Source organism: Camelus bactrianus, chromosome 6 (assembly GCF_048773025.1).
Source record: "Camelus bactrianus isolate YW-2024 breed Bactrian camel chromosome 6, ASM4877302v1, whole genome shotgun sequence".
Lineage (NCBI taxonomy): Eukaryota > Metazoa > Chordata > Mammalia > Artiodactyla > Camelidae > Camelus > Camelus bactrianus.
Window position 1 is genome coordinate 20,990,145 of NC_133544.1, and position 24,277 is coordinate 21,014,421.

General features: G+C 38.1%; 1 protein-coding gene across 1 annotated transcript in view; it reads right to left on the reverse strand.

Moving 5' to 3' along the window:
- NRXN3 (neurexin 3) overlaps positions 1-24,277 on the reverse strand; it is a 1,655,134-nt gene that overhangs the window by 322,359 nt on the left and 1,308,498 nt on the right. The window contains exon 16 of the mRNA XM_074365185.1: positions 10,242-10,423. Within this exon, the coding sequence (XP_074221286.1) occupies positions 10,242-10,423 (182 nt within the window). The remainder of the gene's footprint in view (positions 1-10,241; positions 10,424-24,277) is intronic.

A 24,277-nucleotide genomic window follows, 5' to 3' on the forward strand; every position in this document is an offset into this window, starting at 1 on the left:
ATTACAGTCCGAAGTAACAGCAGGAAATAATCATCTAGGCCATTAAACTACCTGCCACTTTATAGAAAATGGAGTAGAAAAATAAATGAAATTAAAAGAGGTTAACTAAGGGGCCAAGAAAAGGATATGAGACTTAATTGCCCATCATCTCCTGTTATCCTGAGTATGGACTGACTTTAGGATGAAGGTTAGTTTTGCCGATCAACAGGGCTCATCCAAATGTCTTTAAGAGATCCTACGTTCCAAAGATGTCATCTCAGGCTGGGAAATGACAGGCCTGGCTGTCAGTACCATCTTTGAGGCTAATACAGTTATACAGTTCCCTCTGCCATCTATCAGGGAAGCACTAACAGGATGAAACAGCCCCAGTGACAGCATCAGGATCTAAGCATAAGATGCTATGGGGTAGGTGGCTAATGAATTCCCCCATCAATATGCTGAGCTCCATGCCTTCTGAATGCAGCCAGGGGTCTAAAATCCATCATCTGTAGCTTCGGGGAGTCAATGAGTTACTTCTTGCCCTGATGCACTGAACAATACCCCAGGAGTAATGACTAGTAACAGTGTAAGCGGTGGGTCAATGAGATCATTCATCTAACTGGCGGTGTTGAGGTAGGCTTGTCATTAAGTCACAGGAGTCCCCCACTCACTCGATGGTGCCTAGAGTTTGCCTTGCTTGTTGCACCTTAGATTCATCGGTCTCAAAAGCCTCTGCTGTTTGGTTCCTGTTCAGCTATTTGATAACTGCAAATAATCAGGGATATGTGCCACCAGGTTGGCTTTAAATCAGCAGCATCCTGACGCTTCCTGAGAATTTTATATTACTTAAGTTGAAATCTCGGTGGTCTGATTAAAATCTATTCATTATTTAGGAAAATAAAATATATTGTTTTCTCAGACTTAAAAAAATGTTCATTGAAGAAAAAGCTATCCATGACTTAAGGACACTCTATGCCAGGAGCTTTGCAAGCGTTTTACAGACATCATCTCATACTGTGTAGACAGCTTAATTTCTCATATTTTAATTACTGTGGTCTTTCAAATCTGTTAGCTCTGTGTGAGCCAAGGTTGATCACAATATCCCCAAAATATAGCACCTTGCCTGGCACATTAAAACATTCAATTCACATATGATGAATGTCATTCATGAGCTAAATTCTCTGAATCCTAATTTTTCTAAATTCATATTATGTGTGCATCGAGGATTCTGAAACATGACTGTCATCAGTTAACAGTGAAAGGGTCACTGGTGTAAATGCTAAATGAGAAAGAGATGGTCATTTGGCCTCTGCTTCTCAGAGCCTTCCACCAGCCATGAAATGTTTTCTACAGACTTTGTCAACTCAGTTTTTACAGCTGTATTATTGCACATTTCATCTGCACACGAAATTTATCATTCAGTTTTCTTTCATACTTGAGGGATCAAAAATCTATAAAATGCTTTTATCTGTATATGTGCTTTTGTTTCCAGTTTACTTGGTGGAGGCAGCTACTCATCTCCACTCAATCTGGCTGTTCCCACATTGAGATGTTCGTTCTAGCAATGACTTTTTCTGGGCTCTATGAATGCCGGAGTCTAGGGCAAACCCTTTGTGTCTTCACCTGGTGCCCATGGTGGGTCTCAAACCACTTCCATACTATTGTTGCCTAGAAAGCTTTTGTTCTCCTAATGGTGCTGTTTATTGTTATTGCTTTGTTCTTCTATGTCTCCTCCTCCTCTGCCACCTCCACTCCCACCCACCACCACCTTCTCCACCTTCTTTAGGGAAGGTAGGAGATTTCCATTTGCCATGGTTTGTACAACTGGAGAAGGAACTTCAGGACAGGGTGGCTCACACTGTCCCTGGTGAGCAGAGAGCCCTTTGGCACATTATACTAAAAGGCAGCAGAAGCCCAATACACCACCTTGTGACACTGCCTTACAGTGAGACACCCAGGAAGCTGCACGAGTCAACGTATCCTGTTGATCCACCCGGGCCTCTCTCAGCAGGAACCGGGTTCTTCTCCAGGTGCTAACAGGAACCTCCAAAAATCTCACATTTAATTAGTTCACCAATTTACTTTTGATCAGATAAAATAGGAATTTGTTTACAGACACTGTCTCCGCAGACTTTCAAAAATACTTAAGAGGAAACTCAGCTTTTAATTAAAAAACGTATTCTTCCTTTCACTAATTTTTTTTTCCTTGAATGAAGTCATCAGTTGGACATTTCATCAGAAAACTACCATTCTTTGCTGATAACTTCAGAAAACTTGATTTCATCTGAACCTCAGGAAAATCTTGCAAGGTAATCTTTTTGGTGCCCATTTAAAAGAAGAAAAAAGGGAAGCTCAAAGTAGTGGAGTGACGTGCTCGAAGCCAACTAGCTCACTGGATATGGGCAGAAGCGAGACAGATCCAAACCTCCTGATCACAAATTAAGCACATTTTTCTACTGCAGCCATCTGCCTTTCAAAACCAAGTGTGGAATCAAAGTAAACAGATTTAGATACAGATACCTCGGGAATAATAAAGATCTGAGAGAACACACACCAACTCCCATGCAGGTGCTGCCTCTGGTCCAGCTTCATAAACAGTCACTTCATCAAAGCCACCTTCCACTCCCTTCTCCCACCTTCTTCTCCGACTCTGCTAGGATGGAATGGCTAAGCTGGAAGTGGCAGAGAGGATACCCAGCAGGCCCTCTCCACAGAAGTGGCTAATGATCTGGAAAAGCTCCTAAGCCTAGAAAACCCAAAGAGGGCTTTTTCACTAAGAACAAATAGCAGCAGAAGGAAATACAGAGCCAGCCTGCAGCGCACAGCGCTCTGTGGGAAGCAAAATGGCAGCTGATGGACACCTTTGTTGTTTTCTTGTTCCTTCCCTCTTGACTTGTGCTCCCTGTCTCAGAATGCCAACATCCCTCTGTCCTTCCCTGCGGATTCCCCCACAGACAGTCCCAGAATCAAATCCACTTCTACCACTGGTCAAATCCAGAGATAGATCCAAGCTCACAGCCACCCAACCTCACTGAAGACAAACTTGGCAGATTGGTTGGTTTACTGTAAATATCCCCCCAACAGACAGCCAAATGAAGCAGCCAGGCTGGCAACTGATAGATGCAATAGATGTGAAGAACAGACCGCTGAGCACAATTCAGCTCTGCTCCCATTTATTCTGCAGGAGTCTCTTCAAGGGCTATCAATTATGGAGAACAATACTACATAAGCCAAACTTAAGAAATATCCAATTTCCCAAACCTGACACAGAGAAGACCATCAACCTTTTTCTGGGGGGGTCCACTTTTCTGGAAGGAGAATTCTTGGTCATTATGAGAAGAGGGTCAGTGTGAACAGCAGTCCTTTCTCTTCTCCTACTTTGTTTTATGTAAGTATCTACATCATAAGTCAGGAGTGAAACAGTTGGGGAAGGTTATAGATTCTTGTCAAACAAAACAGATGCTCTGACACATAAATTTTCACTGTTCCTGAAAAGCTCATCATTAAAAAAAATGAATCCAAGAGTATTTACTATAAGTTACACACAGAGAGAATAAAATTAACAGGATGTCTTTTTTAAACCCTGCATGAACTACATAAAGAGGAGCTAATAGTTGCCCAGTTCTCTCTGACCTTCCATTTTGTAGGTGGTGAGAGGAGGCTGTCAAGAGTTTCAGAAGGGCTCCACACAAAACTACTAGAGTTGATAAAAGAATTTGGCAAGGTAGCAGGATACAAGATCAACATATAGAAATCAGTTGCATTTCTTTACACTAACTATGAAATATCAGGACATGAAAAGTAAAGAAACAATCCCTTTTAAAATTACACCCAAAAAGATAAGATACTTAGGAATAAATCTGACCAAGGAAGTGAAATGCTTCTACATGGAGAACTACAAAACACTGACTAAGGAAATTAAAGATGACTTAGAGAAATGGAAAGATATCCCATGTTCTTGGATTGGAAGAATTAATATTGTTAAAATGTCCATACTACCCAAAGCAATCTACAGATTTAATGCAATCCCTATCAAATTACTCAGGACACTTTTCACAGAACTAGAAAAAAATAATCTTAAAATTTATATGTAATCACAAAAGACCCAGAGCTGCCAAAGCAAGACTGAAGAAAAATAATGAACCTGATGAAATAACCCTCCCAGACTTCAGACAATACTGCAGAGCTACAGTCATCAAAACAGCATGGTACTGGTACAAAAACAGACATATGGATAAATAGAACACATTAGAGAGCCCAGAAATAAACCCACAGACTTTTGGCCAATTAATCTTTGGCAAAGGAGGCAAGAATATACAATGGAGTAAAGACAGTCTTTTCAGCAAATGGTGTTGGGAAAACTGGCCAGTCGCATGTAAATCAACAAAGTTAGAATACTCCCTTACACTATACACAAAACTAAACTTAAAATGGCTTAAAGACTTAAACATAAGACAAGACAGTATAAACCTCTTAGAAGAAAACATAGGCAAAACATTATCTGACATAATTCTGAGCAATGTTCTCCTAGGGCAGTCTACCCAGGCCACAGAAATGAAAGCAAAAATAAACAAATGAAACCTAATTAAACTTATATGCTTTTGCACAGCAAAGGAAACCATAAGCAAAACAAGAAGAAAACTGACAGAATGGGAGAAAATATTTGCAAAAGATTAGACTGACAAGGGCTTAATTTCAAGAATACATAAACAGTTCATACAGCTTAATAATGAAAAAACAAACAACTCAATCCAAAAATGGGCAGAAGAGCTAAACAAGCAATTCTCCAAAGAAGACATACAAATGGCCAATAGGCACATGAAAAATGCTCAAAATCACTAATTATCAGAGAAATGCAAATCAAAACTACAATGAGGTATCACCTCACACCACTCAGAGTGATCATCATTAAAAAGTTTACAAACAATAAATGCTGGAGATGGTGTGGAAAAAAGGGAACTCTCCTACACTGTTGGTGGGAATGTAGTTTAGTGCAGTAATTACAGAAAACAGTATGGGGATTCCTCAAAAAACTAAAAACAGACTTACCATATGATCCAGCAATCCCACTCCTGGGCATATATCCAGAGGGAACTTTAATTTGAAAAGATACATGCACCCCAATGTTCATAGCAGCACTATTTACAGTAGCCGAGACATGGAAACAACCTAAATATCCATCGACAGATGACTGGATAAAGAAGTTGTGGTATATTTATACTCAGCCATAAAAATAATAAAATAATGCCATCTGCAGCAACATAGATGGACTTGGAGATTGTAATTCTAAGTGGAGTATGCCAGAAAGAGAAAGAAAAATATCATATGATATCACTTATATGTGGAATCTAAAAAAAAGACAAATGAACTTATTTACAAAACAGAAACAAACTCACAGACATAGAGAACAAACTTATGGTTACCAGTGTGGGAAGGAATAAATTGGGAGTACGAGATTTGCAGATACTAACTACTATATATAAAATAGATGAACAAGTTTCTACTGTAGAGCACAGGGAACTATGTTCAATATCTTGTAGTAACCTATAAAGAAAAAGAATGTGAAAACAAATGTATGTATATATATGTATGACTGGAACATTATGCTATATACCAGTCATTGGCACAACATTGTAAACTGACTATACTTCAATTAAAAAAAAAAGGGTTTCAGGCTGGCAATAGCGAGTCCTTTCTCTGGTCCAATTTTGTTGCTATTATAAAAAAAGGTGAGTGTAACATGACGCGGCTCCATAGAGCCTAGATTCAGGGGCAATAGGCTGATGTCCCTCCCAAGGAAGAGCTTCTCTCTAAATACTCAGCAGATTAATTTCTCAACAATAGATTTCAATGGAGGCAACTTATATTTGAAGTAATAATTTGTAAAAATCCTTCTTCCTTAAGGTACCCTCTCCCTCTACAGAATTTCATTCCATGAACACATCAACAAAGATCTTTTTGCCTTTGTCAGACACATTTCATCTATGATTTCATTAATATCATGATTAATAATCGACACAGAAAATAGTGCATCACGGAAGGGTGAACCCAAAACGAAAAAATGTAAGCTAATTTTAAGCAAACAATCTCTAAATTATTTTGATCTCTTGGCCTTCTCTGATTTTTTTTTTCTTTTTAATGATCTAATTCTTATCTTGTTCAACAGGCCTATTTAATCATCATGAGGCCCAGATGAGTGGGAAGAGGTCCTGTTTAAAAGAAACCAGCAAGAGAAAGAAGAGCCTCTGCTCTTTTGGCCAGAACAACAGAGAATCTGAGCAAACTGTGAAACAGGAAGAACTGTGCCGACAGCACCTATACCCAGCTCTGCTTTGGTGTCCGTTTCTCTGTCCCTTTCTTCATCCTAGAGCTCCAATGCCTTCATCCTGCCCAAGCTCTCTCCCCCGTATTCCTGCCATCCGCCCAAATGTTGTATGTCCCCAGATCAGTCCTGCTTATTTCTCCTCCCTGCTCCCCAACTGTCCAAGCAGAACTCAAGTCCTGTCCAGGCAGCCGCCCTTAGCCCAGTGCGGGAAGGATCCGAATAAGATGGACTGAACTGATTACTCAATGACTCAAGGGCCTCCAGTGAAATAAGAGTTTATGAAGATACCTGCTTTCCTAAAGAGTTTTTAATGTGTAGGGAAGTCAGCATGACAAAGGAAGAGATACGGGAGACTTGGAGCCCGTGAGGAAGGACTGAGTGCAGCCTGGAGCAACTGCAGTACACGTGCAGCATACCTCGGTGCACACAGCGCCCCTTCCGTGCAGGCGGCAGACACGGCTGGTGGGAGCCAGGACTCCCGCTGGCTGGATTTACCTAGTGCTCTCACCAGCCTCCCCAGTGGAAGGCTTGCAGTGAGAGAGGGAGAGGTACTCAGAGCTGGCAGGCAAGATGAAGCCTGTCTTCCATTCCTGCTCTGGGGGCTTGAAAACAGGCAAGTCTGTTTTAGACGGGGTGCTCATTTCTGGGTGAGACTCCCCGGTGTTTTGGGAAAGCATTTTCCCTTCCTTCAGTAGGCTAACTTGGAGGGTAAAGGGGGCTTATTCCAATGACACTGTTACCACTGCTCAAAAGTCTTCAGGAATTCCTAGGAATTGTCTTCAGCTCCAGTTTATAGAACACAAACTCTCAGTCTCTCTCTCCTCTCTCTCTCTCTGTCTCTCTCTCTCTCTCTCTCTCTCACACACACACACACACACACACACACACACACACACACACACACACACACACACACACTAGTTTAAGGGTTTAGTTCTGAGCAATGTACTAGCTTGACAACCACTCGGAAGTAGCACGCAGCTACCTTTGGTTATTTCCACAATGAACACCCACACTCAAAAGAATGAAGCTTTGCCCACGTGACCCTTGCCAGGGCACATCCCCAGGCAAGTCCGTCCTCTTCCTCAGGCCCCCTGCTCCCTTTCTTCCCCTGCCCCTGGGGTTCCCCCTCCTTTCTTCTCTTCATGTCTGTCCTCACTTTCTCTTTTTTCCCCCAGTGGGTTTCTCTTCTCCCAGGGGAACTGCAAAGGGGAAGGAAATCTTTGCCTCCTGCCCAACTTGTTCCACTTCCATTAGTGGCCCTTAAATTCTTTCCTTTTTGAGTAATTTTCTTCAGTACAAGGAAACAAACTGTGTTTAATAAAAAGATCCACATTTCCCTTTCACGACTGTGAAAGTCATATAAAATTATCTTAGTACGTATTTATGGCTTCATTTTCCTCCGATGCTTCTACGTAATTGTCCAAAACGAGAGGTAGGTTTTGTAATCAAGTCTTTTGACCTTCCACTTGCACCCTTCCCTATTCAGTGTGATAAGGAACCTTCCCCTTGCTCTGCCCACTCTGACCTCAGTTTTTATCACATGTTCTCTACATCTCTGTGAAGACATTTGCAGCTTAGGGCAATGGTCACCAAAGTACATTCTGCAGCTTGTTCTTATAAATCCATTTTTATTGGAATATAGTCACACACAGTTTCTATCTCTGGTAGACACCAGAGATGATCCACTAGGGAAGAAAAAATAATTTGAAATTATTAGACCAATGAAGTGGCCCCACAGTTAAGAGGCCACAGACATGTCAGATCCATTACAGAATAGTGTGGTTTTTTCACAGCATAGGGTCTCTTTTTCTTTTCTCTAAAAATATCAGATAACATTTCCTGACCCCAGCTCTGAAGGACAATCTGTTGGAATTTTCCAGAATGTTTAAGCCATGATAGCATCATTGGAACAAGTCCACAATATCCAAGGCAGCTCTGTGCATTTTAACATACAATTTCTTGTATTTCTGCTTTTAAGAGACAAAATGGAATGCTGTGTTTCCTCCTAGAAGTTCCCAGAATCCTCGTACCCATTTTATAAAAACATTGCCAACTTAAAGCAAACTACGAGAAAATAAGAAAGCATTTCCCTTAGAAGTGGAGATGTTGTACCAAACACGAATGGGAAGACATAGATAAACTGGCAGCATATTATCTAACTTGAAAAAGATGCTCATGGCTGTGCCAAATCATATTTTTCTTAGTAAGTCACACTGAACAAAAAAAAAAAAGAAGATAAATCACCACGAAAATGCAAGTGAGCTGATAATAATAGCCTAGTTATAGCTGCCATGAAATAGTCATTAAGTTATATGCAGCATAAATCTCACAGAGTCTTGTAAATTATGGTGGTTCTTAGAGGCCAAATAAAGATAAACTGAACTAACTATGGCTGCCTGTCTCCGCGCTCCTTGGCGTGGCTTCTGAAAACGCTTAAGCTCAGGCTCATGGCAGCATATGGTTCCTGAAGCATCTGAGAAAGACGTTCCTAACTCTCTGCAAGACCCCGTTCCTAACCAGCCTTCCCCACATTCCTAGGCAGAGTCCTGGCCTGTTCCGGCTCACTCTGAGATCAGACAGGCTTCCAGCTCCAGCCTTTCCCTTCCAGCTGCTCCTGTTTCCAAGGCAGGCTGGAAGAGCAGGTGCTGGAGGAGGGCACTGCTTCGAGTGCTGAGCTGAGCTGGCTGCCGGGGTTCCAGCCAGCCACCTCCACTCCAGAGACCAGCAATGAAGTCTCACTCTGCGTTCTCTGGAAGAGGCGCGTATTAGCAAAACTCAGATTTCGAGATTCCCAATGAATGTGCCTCTTCCTCACTTCTGGAGGTTGGTGCTAATCCCCAGTTGATTTTTTCCTCTTAACTGCTTTTCCCTCCTGCCATTTAAACCGAATTCTTACTGCTCCAAATTAAATCCATTCTTTCCAGCCTTGTCATTGCTAACTAATGAGAACAATTCCTCTCTCTGCTCCTGGTGGCTGCACTTGGGGTACTTATGAATGAGAATCATATCCTTCTTTAGCCTACTTTCCTAACTGCAGACCGCACAGCTGATAAAATGGGTTAATTGTTGCTATAAAAATATTTTCTCTCCTCATAATGAAGTAATTTTTTCCACCAAATCATTTTAATTTCTTAGAATTGCACTGCGTTCTTAATGATCTGCCTTGAGTCAGGGCGCAGTCCTATTGGGCTCTGTACAAGCAAAATGTTGGCTATTACAGTACACATGAATCCACCAACTCTCGGTCATCAGGCTGCTTCTTTCTGCCCCACCCACTCTGGCCTCAGTTTTTAATCACTTGTTCTTTACATCTCTACAAGAAAGTCTGCAGGCTAGGGCAGGGGTCACCAAAGCACAGCCTGCAGCCTGTTTTTGGAAGTACATTTTTACTACAATAGAGTCTCTCCCATTTTTTTAAAAATGTAGTGTCTATAAGGGCTTTTTCACATTAACAATGGCAGAGTTGAGTAGCTCTGACAGAGACCATATGAACCAGAAAGCCCCAAATATTTATTATTTGGCCCTTTACAGAACACCTTTGCTGACCCCCCAGTGAGATTGCTGACACTCAAGGCGGCCCTCCTACTTGCAGCAGGTTAAGATGAACTGCACAGGCCAATTTCTCATTTGCACCTAACAGGTCTGCTACATCTTTCATGACAGGTCAGACCACACAGTAGAGAAGGGAGCCTGGACAGGAAGAGCCTAACATTTTCTATCCCTGAGGCCCCTCTGGCCATCATGGTTCATATCTGAAGGGGAGAATGAGGCTTAACACACACCACCTCTTGGAGACACCTCGGACACTCTGAGGCAGTTTTATAACCCCGTGCCCCTTTGTCATGTCTGTCTAGAATGTTTCACTGCATTTATCTGGCTCACCAACTCAGACCACTAGGAAGGTAAGAGAATCCAGGCCACTGCCAGTACTCACGATGTGAAGCTGGAGGAAGTCCCCGAGGCCGGGGGCACTGTCTATGCGCACCAGGATGCCGTCCTTCACGGTGGTGCTGAAGCCCACGGCCAGGCGGTCGGAGCGCGTGCTGGGCCGGTCGTTGGCTGGCCAGGTGTAGAGGATGAGGCCTCCGCTTTTCCCAAAGATGTATGTGGCGCCAGCTGTGAAAGCAAGGAGAGAAGGGGCCATCAGGACCCTGCTTTGCTCATTGCCAGCGGTGGGCGCACTGCTGAGACAGCCCCCACCCACCTGCCAGTATTTGGTGACTGTGAGGGAAGGTGGCTGTCAACCCAAATTAAAGACACAGGCAAACTGAATTAATAACAAAGCAGATGCTAGCGAGAGACATTCCTCACACCCTCAGATCCCACTGTATGAAGGCATAGGGCAAATGACAGGCTGTGTCTGAGAGCTTTGCTACATTGTCACAGACCACTTTTCCATCTTCAGTCTCATCGAGGACAGGCACAAGGTAGGAAATTAGTTCCCCCATCTCTTAGCAGAATGTTCTGCTCAGTGCCGCTGGGAGCAGCTCCAGGGACGCCTCACAAAACTGAAGGGAACCTGGAAGTCTAAAGCCATCATTCATTTTGTGCCTGTACCACCTACCACCCTCACAGAAAAGAAAGCCTGAGAAAACCAAGTCATGTGACTCAAAGCATTTGGCTATTTCACTCTTACATTGCTATAAAAAAAGGTGATAAAAATTAATTCCAGAAGCCTTTAAAAATTCACTCTAGTTTTTCCTGTACTTGTAGGATTTATCTGGTATTCTATAAACATTTCCAGCTCCTTTCCAAACTAAATTTCAAAAAGAAGATATGGGAGACATAGAAAAAAAAAAAACTCAGTTTAATGAATTTTGATTACAACAAGCAGGATTGTCAATCACGACTAGTGGGTTCATCAGGGGTTTTAATATTTACTTGTGCTTTAGCTACTATAATTTACAGACCCAGGGGTTAGTAAGAATATACTAATTTAAAGATACTTAGAAAACAGAAAAAAAAAATGAAGAAAATATTTGCATCTCATCAATTTAAAAAGTCTATTTTAAAAAACAAGTTTTTAAATCTGAATTTGGGGAAAAGCATTCAGATTTGGCAGCCAGAGTAGACTACACCATTGCAGTTTCTATATTGTGTGTATGTATGTTACCCATAGTGAGGAGTTCCATATGTTACTCATATGAACATTTGGCATCAGATTTTCTTGTGTGTTTCCTTCCTGCTGAACATAATCCAATCCTTGAAACCCTTTTAAAGCAACATTAGACAAGTATTCATATATCTTTAGCATTTCCTAAAAATCCCAAGCACTGGTCTACTGCTGGTTAGAATATTGGGTTGAATTATATTGTTTGAAGAAGAAATGAGTTATGCAGCTTGCTTAGAAATATTAGAGTCAGCTGCTTTGAGGCTGGAATTAGGAATATACGTCAAATGTCATCCCTTTTTTCAAGCAGTAAATCACGCTGTATTCTGAGGCATACAGAATCTAATTTGTCCTCTTTGAAAGGTCACTATTCCAGTTGCCCCAAAATGCTGTTTGTATATTACACATAGCATAACATTATTTTCCTTTTATGAATTTCTCAGTTCTTAGGGGATGGTGTCTGAAAAGCCTTCCACAGTCATCTGGAGAATTTGGGATTGTGGTATGGACAGTTTATGTTTAATTCTATATACAAAACAATGTTTGTTCCTTACTATCCACAGACACCGTCAAAATCTTCTTAACATTAGAAATGTGGATACAATGATTCACCCTTGACATCTCTCCATCTGTGAAGAATTTAAGTAATTCCCTTTCTGTAGATGATTACAAATGTCATCACCACTCCCTTTAGTCTTTATTTGGAAAACTGAAGGTTACTTGGTGATTAATGTATAGAATCAACAAAAATGCAAATCAGCCTGTGACATTTTGTGGCAATTTATAAAATCTTACACTATTCTATCCTAAATATATAGTGGATTCTGCCACAGAGCTCAATCCATACTCTTATCAGGAAATCATTTTGTCACTAGAAAAAGAACAAGTCAAAAGTTGATAACAGCAACATATATGCATGGCATATAAAAGTTTGCAAAAGCCTTTTCAAATTCATTAGCTGGACCTTCACAACAGTTCTATAGAATTTTTCATTTATTAACATTGTTTGGAGACAGAGACCTGAATATCTGACTTCAATAAGTGGCACCTCCTTTAATTCTCCATCTTAACCCTCCTGCCTCCAAAAGCCTAGTTTTACCATATACCAATCATACTTTAACATAATTCTACAATAAACTGTACCAATGATGGAAAGTTGACTGTACTTCATTCTTTTCATATCAAAAGATATGAAATAAAACCAAAGCAGAATGAAAACAAAGCCATAGCCCTCAAATCTGACATGTTTTCAAAAGCTAGCCTGATTTTTCTCACCATGCAAATAAGTTTACAAACCTTCTATAGTGCTTGTATTTTTCAGTAATTCTCAATATAAAGAATATGAAGAGGGAGAGCATTTTAAAAGATAAATATACAGCTTCATATAATGGTTAAAAGGTCACCATGACTTCATTTTTTAAATAAACAAACCTCACTAAGACAACATTAGGGTAAGTAGATATAAAAATCTGATTTAAAATTATTTTTATTGCTTCTGTTGTTCTGGATTTAGGATGTTACTATGTTAGATGATTCTAACTTCATAGGTGAGAAGAGTGTAACAGGTACAAAGTTTATAGCACATGGCTTATTCTGCTATTTAGAAATAAATATAAAAATGCATTCTTGGTGTTGAATTTGCTAGTAAGGGTGACTAAAGACCCTGAATGCTCCCAGACTCTAACGTTGGCTTCAGAGTAAGTTAATTAATAGTTACAGCCCTCTCCTCTGATAACCTGTTTTTTTTTTTTTTAAAGTTAGTTTTGCTATCTTGCTTGGTTTTTAAAGATAAATGAATTCTTTCCGTTAATTTTAATGTAAAATGCCTAGAGTCCTAGAGGCAACATGGAATTATTTTGCTTTACATTTTCAAAATGAAAAGTTAATTTTGTTATTTTTAAATGTGGATTACAAATCAACTTTTTGGGAACATCCTGGGAACCATAAGAATCCTCTTTAATCCATTAAAGATTTTCACTTCTAAGCCATGCAATACCACATCATATACGCTCCACCCCATGAAAGAGCCTAGCAATTCTGATTGCTGGTTTCTTCCTGTGCTCAGTATGCTGGCGCTAAGATCATATTACATTTATTCATAATCAGAAGCATGTAAATTTCCTGCTTGCTAGCAAAATGTGATTAATCCAACTGAAGGAAAAAAATGCTATGGTGGCATTTTTGCCATTTAACATTGCAGAATCTGCAAGTCTGCAAGCATCTGAGGTTGCTTTTCTGAGTTCCAACCAATGCAGTATTTCAGGAATGGGATCTCCACACTGTGACCATTAGCCATGATGAGGTGGATACACTACATCTTCAAATAGTCAACAAGCATGACATGCTGTTTAATACACAACTTCTTTGGTCTAAGGAGCACCAAAGGTGGGTTTGGCTTATTGTTTTCATGATTGCCTAGCTCTTTACTAAGACAGAGCTGATAGTGGCAGTTCCAGTATCCATACAGATTACTTGTTTGGGAGATTACCAACAGGAATAGAATCATGGTCCTGTTTAACACCAACATTAGATATAAAAATAATATATACATACATATGTGTATATATATGCATGGATGTGTGTATGTCTGTGCGTATGTACGTGTATAAAAAAAGGAAAGTTTAGCTAGAAAATAAAATAGACTACCTGGATTTAATTTATTATTTTTCCCACCAAATCACTGTAGGTAAAATGGCTTCAGAAAAGCATTTAATGTTGACTGTATGCTTACATTTAAAAAAAACAATTTAGCTTTTTCTGAAATAATTTTCAATTGGTGTTAAGATGGAACAAGTTCGGAAGCATCTCTCAGGGGAGTCCTGAGAGAGTTAAATTTAAAGAGAACTGGATAATTTACTAGTGGGAAAGTGTTGCAGATAGAATAATAAATTAAGTAATAAAATAAGAATAAAACTTAGCATGCAAACCACCTCGTAGGATAAGAAACAAGATGTCACACTCCTTCTCTGCACTCTTTGAACACTGCCTGAGAAGTTAGCACAAAATAGCATGGCACCAACATAGGTCTGCTTCCTCTACTTTATCAGTTTCCTATTCCTTATTTCTATTCTATTCTTTCATCAACCTTGTCCACAGTAGCATTCCTTGTAAGCTGGTAAATCCTTTTGGAAAATAGATTATCAATAACATAAAAAATACTATGCCAGTAGGTGTAGTTATTGCTATTAAACTTAAAATTATCTTTTATTCACATCAATTACCACACAGACAACTGAAATGGAAAGACTTAAATGACAAACATCTCTTCTAGCAAATGAAGACATAAAGCTCAAGGATCTCGTAATGACGGATGGCCTGAAAAACAATTTCTCAGTTTCTTTTACATATTTAGTTTGCTCCATGGTTCTCCTTATACACACATCTGGCTCTTTGGGGAGTATTCGTAACAGAAGGGTCTTATATTTTCACAGCTTTGACTGGTTTTCCCCATTGTTTTCTTTGTGGGTATCTCATTGGATGTCTCTTTCCCCAGTACCCACTGATGTGTTCATGGCAAAGGTTTTCGTTACTGTTTTAACAGAAAAGAAAACGGAGGCTCAGAGAGACTAAATGACTTGATTTGGTGGTTAAGTGGTGGAACTTAGAGTAGAGCCAGATCTTCCCTTCCTCGATTCTGCCCTCTTCTCCCCTCTTCGGGCTGTCCTGCTCACCTGTGAGCTGTAGCTTCCCCAAAGGAATTCCTGGAGACCAAGAGCTCCACGAGGAGAAGGGGAGGGTGAATGACAGATGGAACAAACAAACAAACAAAAAACCCCGACAAAAATCTCTGCATTACAGAAGGAGCCACGAGGGAATATGAGGTAAGCCATATAGATTTTAGAAACAACCCCGCAATGTATTTACTCAATGGATGGTTTATTATGATCTATTTTGTCTACTCTGAAATTTTTAAAATAAACACCAAAACTGACAATAAAGTAGCCTTAAATAACATAAAACTGAAGGTGCTGAACATGAAGAGAGAAATTTCATCTATTTTAAAGAATATCCTTTATCTTTGGCAAAGAAACGATCAGGTTTACTGCCCAGCTGAGAAACTGACAACGTTGCCTGAGTCAAGTGTATCATCACGGAGATCCAAGCCCCATTTCTTTAACAATGCTCAGGGAAGTGAAGGTCTATCTCCACGTGGGGCAATTTCTTCCTCTTTCTTAAAGAAAGAATAATTAAAACCAAAGGGTGTTACGTGAGAAAATACAGAGGCAACATTTCAGGGCATGTCCCAGTATTCTGGGAGAAAGATCTCAATTCAAAAACCCCTCAGCAGAACCAATATTGGTTCAGTTTAGTATTAAACCTTCTTGGTCATACTAGAACTCAAACTTGCGCATAGAATGAAGCCCTTATATGCTGTAACCAATGTCAAAGGTTCTGTAGGAGCTGGTGAGGGAAAAAAAAATTTACCTATTAACCCAATTCTTTCACATGAATAAGAAAGTCAACCTTTATTTAATTCTAGCGGTAAATATCACCAACAAGAACTACCCTTCATGGATAATTACATGTTTTATACAAAACCTATTCTTGCGAATATGCTTTGTTGGACCTTTAGATGGGAATGTTATCATGGATTTTCCAGGGAGGGTGAAGAGGAGGCAAACAGATGTGCTGTTTCCAAATCTAACACCAACTATTGAGATGGTTTACTGCTATCACTTCTTATACACACTGAACTCCCCTAAAGTTTAATAAAATCACACATTGTTTCTGGGCACATTCAAGAGGGCTGACAAAAACATCATGACTCTTTCTGAGTCTCAGAGGTAATGACATTTTGGTCAACACATTTTATCAAAAAAAAAAATTAAGTTATTTTTACTCATCAGATTCCAGGATGCTTCTACTAAAAATAAGTTGATTAGAGAGAGAATATACAATGCTTTACACATTGAAATTGATCTAAAAATAAAGCTCCCAGGGACACACTTAAATTTCCTCTTGCTTAAAAGAATTTTCATAAGCTCATTGTTTTTCCTTCAGGGCAATTATTTCTTTCACAAACCTTTGGTAGTGCTTAACAACACTAATTATGATACTAATGTTAACAGAAATATTAATTATCATACTAGCTAAATGTATGAATCATTTATTATATTTTATAGTATACAGCACAGTATTTCAAGTTTCCCTACCTTTCACTTTAGATAGTGTTGCTGTATTAGTTTGTCAGAGATGCCATAACAAGGTATCACAGATTAGGTGACTTAAAAAATAGAAATTTATTTCCTCACATTTCTGGAGGCTAGAATTCCGAGATCAAAGTGTCAGCAGGGCTGGTTTCTTCTAAGGCCTCTCTGCTTGGCTTGTAAAGGATCTTCTCCCTGCATCATTATATGCCCTACCTTCGTTACCTCTCTGAGCCCTAATTTCCTCTTCTTATATGGACACCAGTCATACTGGATTAGGACCCACCCTAATGACCTCATTTTAACTTAATTACCTCTTTTAGAGACCCTACACAGTTGTACTCTGAGGTACTATGGGTTATAACTTCAGCATATGAATTTTGAAGGGGCACAGTTCAGCCCATAAATTACTACCCCAGTTTTAAAGATGAGGAAAGATATAGAATGAGAAAAGGAAAGAAAAAAAGAAAACTGGCCCAAGATGTAAAGGAATTAGAAATTTAATCCAGATCTGTCTAATTTAACAGTCTACATTCATTTTATTAACGCTAAACTGTATCCCTAATACGTTTTTTTTACTTCATCTATGTATCGGCACAGGGACCAGGATAATGATGGAGAGAAGAAAGCTAATGGCTTGAGAACATGTGGCAAAACAATAAAAGAAATAACCGCAAACAAGGTGGGTACTCAATTCCCACACAAGGGAAATGGCAGTAGAGGGCTGGTCATTCTGAAGAGTTAATCTTACTTAAACGACAATGGTTTGTTTAATATGAGATTGTTCTCTATCAAGTATAGAAAGCAAGGTCAGACAATAGCCTACTCCTGATTAATGACACCACACTCACAAAACCCTAAATCATGAAGGATGGACTCTGTAATGAGGTTTATTTCAGAGATTAACTCACAGCCGACTTAATTTAACTTTCGTACCCAAGCTAGTTTCTTGTACAGCAGGACAAAATAAGTCCTAGGAAACTGCATAGGTTTAAGAAAATAAGTATTAAGTTTTATTGTCAAACAAAATGAAAATCCAAACCCTTCTGTACCATGAGTTCCTAGAGGATAGGGTTGTGTTTAATTTATCTCTCTATCAACCTTGTGACTGCTCAGGAAATAAATGCTGCTGAATTAATCAATAAAACTTGGCTCACCTATACGTTCATATCTTCACACTGTCATTCAGGCATCTGCCTATTAATCTATCTCAGCTTTTTGTCATTTCATCTCAGTGTGGAAATATTTTATAAATACTCATCAATTAGGGTTCACAACATCTCCTACGATGGAACAACTTCCAATTTATAAAAGAAATCTAACTGCAAGACATATGCATGATTTTTCTTCGGCGAAATTTTGGCAGGCTCAGATAAGAAAATCACACCCATTTTTAGTAAAATTGTTTTATCTTACCCTTCAGTTCTTACATTACATTGAACACTGTTTTTAGTGTGTGTATATATATATACATATATATATATCTGTATTTCATATATATATGAAAATATATCTTAGATTTAACAAGAATACACTCTGAAAAAGCAAAGTAACATATTTAAGAATGGCAATGTTATCTTTCTATTTTACAGAACATTAAATAAGTGCAAAGACTTCATATACATTTATCCTTAGGCAAAATACAAATGAATGAAAAGAAAAATGAAAATGATCATTTTATAATTACTCATCAACCTTTTCTGTAGCAGTTTTTTTGAAACTCATTCCTTCTGATGACATCTCGTGGGACATAGTTAGAATAAAAGAGAGGTTCAGAATGCATTTATCTGCCTCCTTTTCCTCCTTTTATTCCACAGCTTTGAAATATCTTCTGTAATAAGAGCAATCAAGGGATTTCTAAGTACTGAATATTCTGTGCAAAAGAAATACAGATGAAGAGTAGTTGCTTCTTTCCAGTGCTGTGATTTAAATTCCTGATTTATATGGACTTCACACTTTCAAGGGGCCAGGGACTATAAACAGATGATTTGGGGGGTATTTGTGGTTCTAATTCATAAAATACAATTTCCCTGAAAAAGTTGGTTCATATTTTTAAGAATAATGTCTCTTGCTTATGTGAGACACATATCTCTTAGTCCTAAAACCCAGGTCAAAGTCAGGCAAAAGGAAGAAACTACAACTATTAAGGTCCCTTCTATTCTATCATGATCATTTCTCTTCACTGTGCCTCAGTTTCCCAAAGATTAAGACGACGACAGTACCTCTCCTACCGGCTCATCTCAGATAGTTGGAGAAAGAATCAAAACGGCTGTCAGGTACATGATACAGAGCTCTAGAAATAGTTTAATATTCCATTTTATGGTGATGACTGAAAGTGAAGGGACTCCCCACAGTCATTGTACCTGAAAGAGACTTTCACTTTCCTATATGCCCAGCACATCTTCCCCCTTATCTTGAAAATGTAAGCCCCTTCACATGGAAATTACTATTTTCCCCATACCAATAAATTGATTTGAATGAAAACTCTCAAGCCCTTAACAGATTTTGTCTTTCATACATATAGCTAATTAGCTAAGGTGTGTTAATCCAGTTGGGCCAATCAGATAATGTCACTAATTTTTTTTTGTAAACAGGAACCAGAGAAACACTCCCATAGTCCCTCTTCAAGGATAAAGCCATGCCATGAGAGGCACACAGCTGCCATGGCCACATTTCCTACCACAAGAAAGAGGCTGTGAGAAAATAAACACTGACCCAAAGAGTGAAGTCAAACTGTTGAGTCAAGAGTTGGACACAGAGAAAATCTTATTTTTTGAGTACTTGGTCCTAATGGTCCTTGTTGTGAAGTTGCACCTTGGTCTTTTTTTATATGAAATTCTCAGTAGCTAACATTTTTAGTCTAAGCTAGTTCAAATTTTGTTTCTTTTACAACTAGAGGAATCCTGGATAGTAAAGAACCCCTGGTAACTATCACAGTGCCTGCAACACACAGGTGCACAATAAAAAGCTTTTTAAAGGAATTGGCAAAGAATGGCCAAGAACAACTGGTAAGTTACCAAAACTCCAATGAATAGAATATTAGAATATTACTTTAAAAAGACTACTTTATATCAAGTCCTATAATCTACAGATAAAGCTTTACTCGGAAGAAAATGCCTTAGATAATAATAAAGGAAATGAACATAAATGAATTCAACTTTCAACTTAAGGCACTTTTACAAAAACGAATAAAAGTAATAGCTCATATATGATATTAATAAAAGTCAAAATTTCCCGAAGTATTTTTAAAATAATAGTTTAAAAAAACCCAAAGCCTGCACTTTAAAATGTCAAAAACAGTATATAACCCCCTGAAAAAACAGAAGTAAGAAAAGCTAAAAGGAAAACAAAATAGTAGAAATTATAAAGGAGATATAACCATAGCTATAGAAATTACTAAAACTATAAAAGACTATTTTGTATCACTTTAGAGAAATACATTTGAAAACCAGAGGGAATTAATCATTTCTAGGAAAAATAATTTGCCAGAGGTTTCTAAGAGAAAGTAGAAACCTTCAGTAGATTGAATGACCATAGAAACCACTGGAAAGGGGATTCAAGTCCTACTATTTAAAAGACACAGGCCTGAATAATCTTATAAGTAAGCTTATCTAACTTTCAAAGAAAAGATAACTCCTAAATTATTCAAATTATATCAGACCACAGGCAAGGTTAGCTATCTCCCCCAATTAATTTATTATCTAACAAGATCTTAATACCAACATCTGATAAATATACAGCATAAAAACAGAACAAACTATTTTAGACTAATTTCACTTATGAATATCGATTAAATTTTTTTCTGAATAAAATTCAATGGCACATTAAAAGAATAATACACCATTCCAGGAATATGAGAAATATGGTAGTTCAACAAAAAGGTATCTAACAGCAAAATTCATCACCTAATTAACATAGAATTAAAGTATCATTTTATCCTTGATTTTTAAAAAGACTTGAAATAAGTCAGCAGCCATTCCTTCAAAAATTCCAATTAAAATAGAAATTTTTAAAAGTTGTTCTGAATAAGATAAAGATGATCAAAAACAAACTGTAGCATTACACTAAATAATAAAATTATATAGTCTTCACCATTAAAGTCAGGATGAGAGTGATGTTCAGTATCACAGTATTATTCAACAATGTTATATAAGTTCTTACTAAACCAATAAAGGAATAAAATGAAATAAGTTTAAAATATTGGGAAGAACACATTTTTTTAAAAAGATTGAATATATGCATACTCTAAATAACTCTTCTAAAAACATAAAATTAATGAGATTGATTGAGAAGTTGGTCCAATACAAGTAAATACATAAAACTCAATAGCTTGTCACCCTTGCATAGATGGTCAAATGATTTTTGACAAGTGTGTCAGGACTATTCAATGGAGAAATGACAATCTTTTCAGTAAATCATTCTGGGAAAACTAAGAATCTGATGCCAAAAAAAATGAAGGTGGGTGCTTACCTTATACTGTATACAAAAATTAGTTCAAAATGGATTAAAACTTAACAGCAAGGGCTAAAACTACAAAATTATTAGAAAAAACATTAATGAAAAAGCTCATGGCCTTGAATTTAGAAATGAAGCTTTGGACACAACACCAAATGAAAAAGTAACAAAAGAAAAAAAAATAGATAAGTTGGACTTCAAAATTTTAAACTTGTATATTAAAAGACACTGTCAACAGAGTGAAAAGGTAACTCACAAAATGGGAGCAAATATTTGCAAATCACATATCTGATATGAGATTAACATCCAGAATATATAGAGCAGTCCTGCAACTCAACAACAAATAACCCAATTAAATTATGGGCAAATTTGGCTTGAATAAGCATTTCTCCAGAGAAGGTTTACAAGATGGCCCATGAGCACATGAAAAGATACTCAGTATCACTAATCATCAGGGAAATGCAAATCAAAATCACCATGAGATATCGCTTCACACTCATTAGAATGGCTGTTATCAACATAACAGAAAATAGTTAAGTGTTGATTTATGGAGATATGGAGAAATTGGAACTAGGACATGGAAAACTGGTATACCCTTTTGCAGTGCTGGTGGGAGTGTAAAATGGTAGAGCCACTGTGGAAAACTGTATGACACTTTTTCAAAAAAATTAAATGTAGAATTAAAGGATGATCCACTAACTCCACTTTCTAAATTCATAAACAAAAGAACTGAAAGTAGGGACTCAAACAGATATTATATGCCAATTTTCACAGCAGCATTAGTCACAAAAGCCAAGGAGTGGTAACAATCCAAATGTCCACTGATAGGTGAACGGATAAGCAAAATAACGGTACATACACACAATGGAATATTATTCAACTTTAAAAACAAATGAAATTCTGATACTTACTACAACATGATGAAACTTGAAGGCATTATGCTGGGTGAAATTAGCCAAATACAAAAGGACAAATATTACAAAATTCTACTGACATGAGATGCCTAGAATAGTCAAATATTTAGAGACATAAAGTAGAATACTGGTTTATAAGGGCTGGGGCAGAGAGGAATGGGAAGTTATTGTCTGGTAGGCACAGTTTCAATTTGGGGAGGTGAAACTCTTTTGGAGATGATGGTGATGGCTGTGCAAGAATATGAATATACTTAATGTACACTTAAAAACGGTTAAAATAGTTGTCATTATGTATATTTTACTATAATAAAAAAAATCAATAGCTCAGTTTAATAGTATTGATTACCAGATTGAAATGACAGGAGAAAATCCCAGCCACAAGAACACAAATCTATAAAATAGCCTGAAATAATGCAAAAAGAAAGCTACATAAAGAAAAGCAATACAAAGGAAACTACAGTTTTTGGAGGACATAAAAGACATCCATACATATGGAGACACGTGTGATGTTCCTGGATAGGAAAAACACGAATACATCAGTAAGCATGTTAATCTTAAGACACCTCTAAACAGAATCAATCTCTTTTGAAGTTTGTAAGGGAAAAGATTTGAGAAGAAAATTTTAAAACAAGAATAAAGAAAGGAGACTCATTTTGGTAGAGTTTAAATTTTACTAAAAAGTGACTGTAGTCAAAATAATCTATTCTTACAAGAAAAATATTCAACCAGTAAAAATTAAATGCAATGGTATGTAAATTTCGAAACATTGTTGAGGATCTCATATGTGCTAAGGAACACGGTGTATGTAATAATACAACATGTAAGTGTTATAGTAGAGATACGTTCAAAATGAGATGGGAATCCACAGGAGAGGGTCACTGGCTTTAATAAAAACTTGTACTACATAATGATTACATATATATATATATAATAGAGAGGGAGAGAGAGAAGGAGGGAACGAGAGAAACAATTACCTCAGTAAATTAACATCCATCACCTCACATAGTTAAAATTTTTTTCCTTCTAATGATAACTCTTAAGATCTACTCTCTTAGCAACTTTCAAATACTACGTTAACAGTGCAGTATTGTTAACTACGGTTATCATGCTGCACGTGAGCTCCCCAGAACGCATTTATCTTGTAACTGGAAATTTGAACCTTCTGACAACCTTCACCCATTTCCCTGATGCCCCATGCCTTGCCTCCGGCAACCACCAGTCTTTTCTTTGTTTCTGTGAGTTTGTTTTTCAGATTCCAGATATTAGTGGGATTATGAAGTTGTACACCTTAAACTAATACAAAGTTATATGTGAATTATATCTCAGTAAAACTGGAAAACATACTAACCTTGCATTTTATTGTAAAAATAAAAGGAGAAAATGCCCAAAGGAGGGGAAAAGAGTGGGACTGAGTCTTGAGTTGCAGGAGTATTCACCTTATTTTAAAGGTGGGGAAGGACATTCTACCTGGAGGTCATAACAAAGATCAAAAGAGCATAATTTATTTTGGAAACACAAACAGTATCACCTCTTTGGCAGGGTGTGTGGGCTGAAGAGCTGAGAATAGCAGACAGGCCTGAAAAAGTAGGCTAGTGAGAGCTGTGCAGAGCATGAATGCCAGAGTAAGCTCTTCTTACCTTAGGAGACGACAAGCCAAGTGTTTGCCTTAGTGTTTTCTTTTCTTTTTTTTTTTTTAAGTAACAAAAATATTTCAGGAATTACACTTCCAATGGAGTACTTTCCACCAAATATTTTTTCAGCTTTCTGAAACACATAACTTTCATTTAGTAAATACATTACAGTCACTCCAACATAGGCATTTTTAAAGGACAATTTTAATGTTTAAAAAGTTTGAAAACAGTTATTTTGGTCTGTGGGGAAAGACAGATTCCATCTATTATCAAAGAAAATAACTTTGGCTGTGATGTGGAAGATGGCAGGAGACAGAAGTGTGTGTGTGTGGATCTAGATGGAGGCATCGCAATGCCGGGACCTGAGAGCTGCCGGCTGTGCCTGGGTCACTGTGAGGGATGAAGGAAGAAGTGGCTACTGAAGCTGGGAAGAATAAAAGGACGTGGCGATCCAGCTGATATTACGGGAAGAAAGAAGAGAGGGGTTAAGGCTGATACAGAGTTTTCAAATTTGGGCAAATGAAACTGCAGATAAAGAAGGAAGCACAGCTTAGGCATGAAAGTGGTAAGTTTCACTTGGGGGTGACTGAGTTCTGGGTGCCGGGCCGGTAGGATAATGGTTCAAGGGTTCTCTCCGAACTCCACAGGTATAAAGGACCAGTGCCGTGACCTTAAGCCCCAAGTGAGACTGTGCTTGTATGTCATCATCAAAT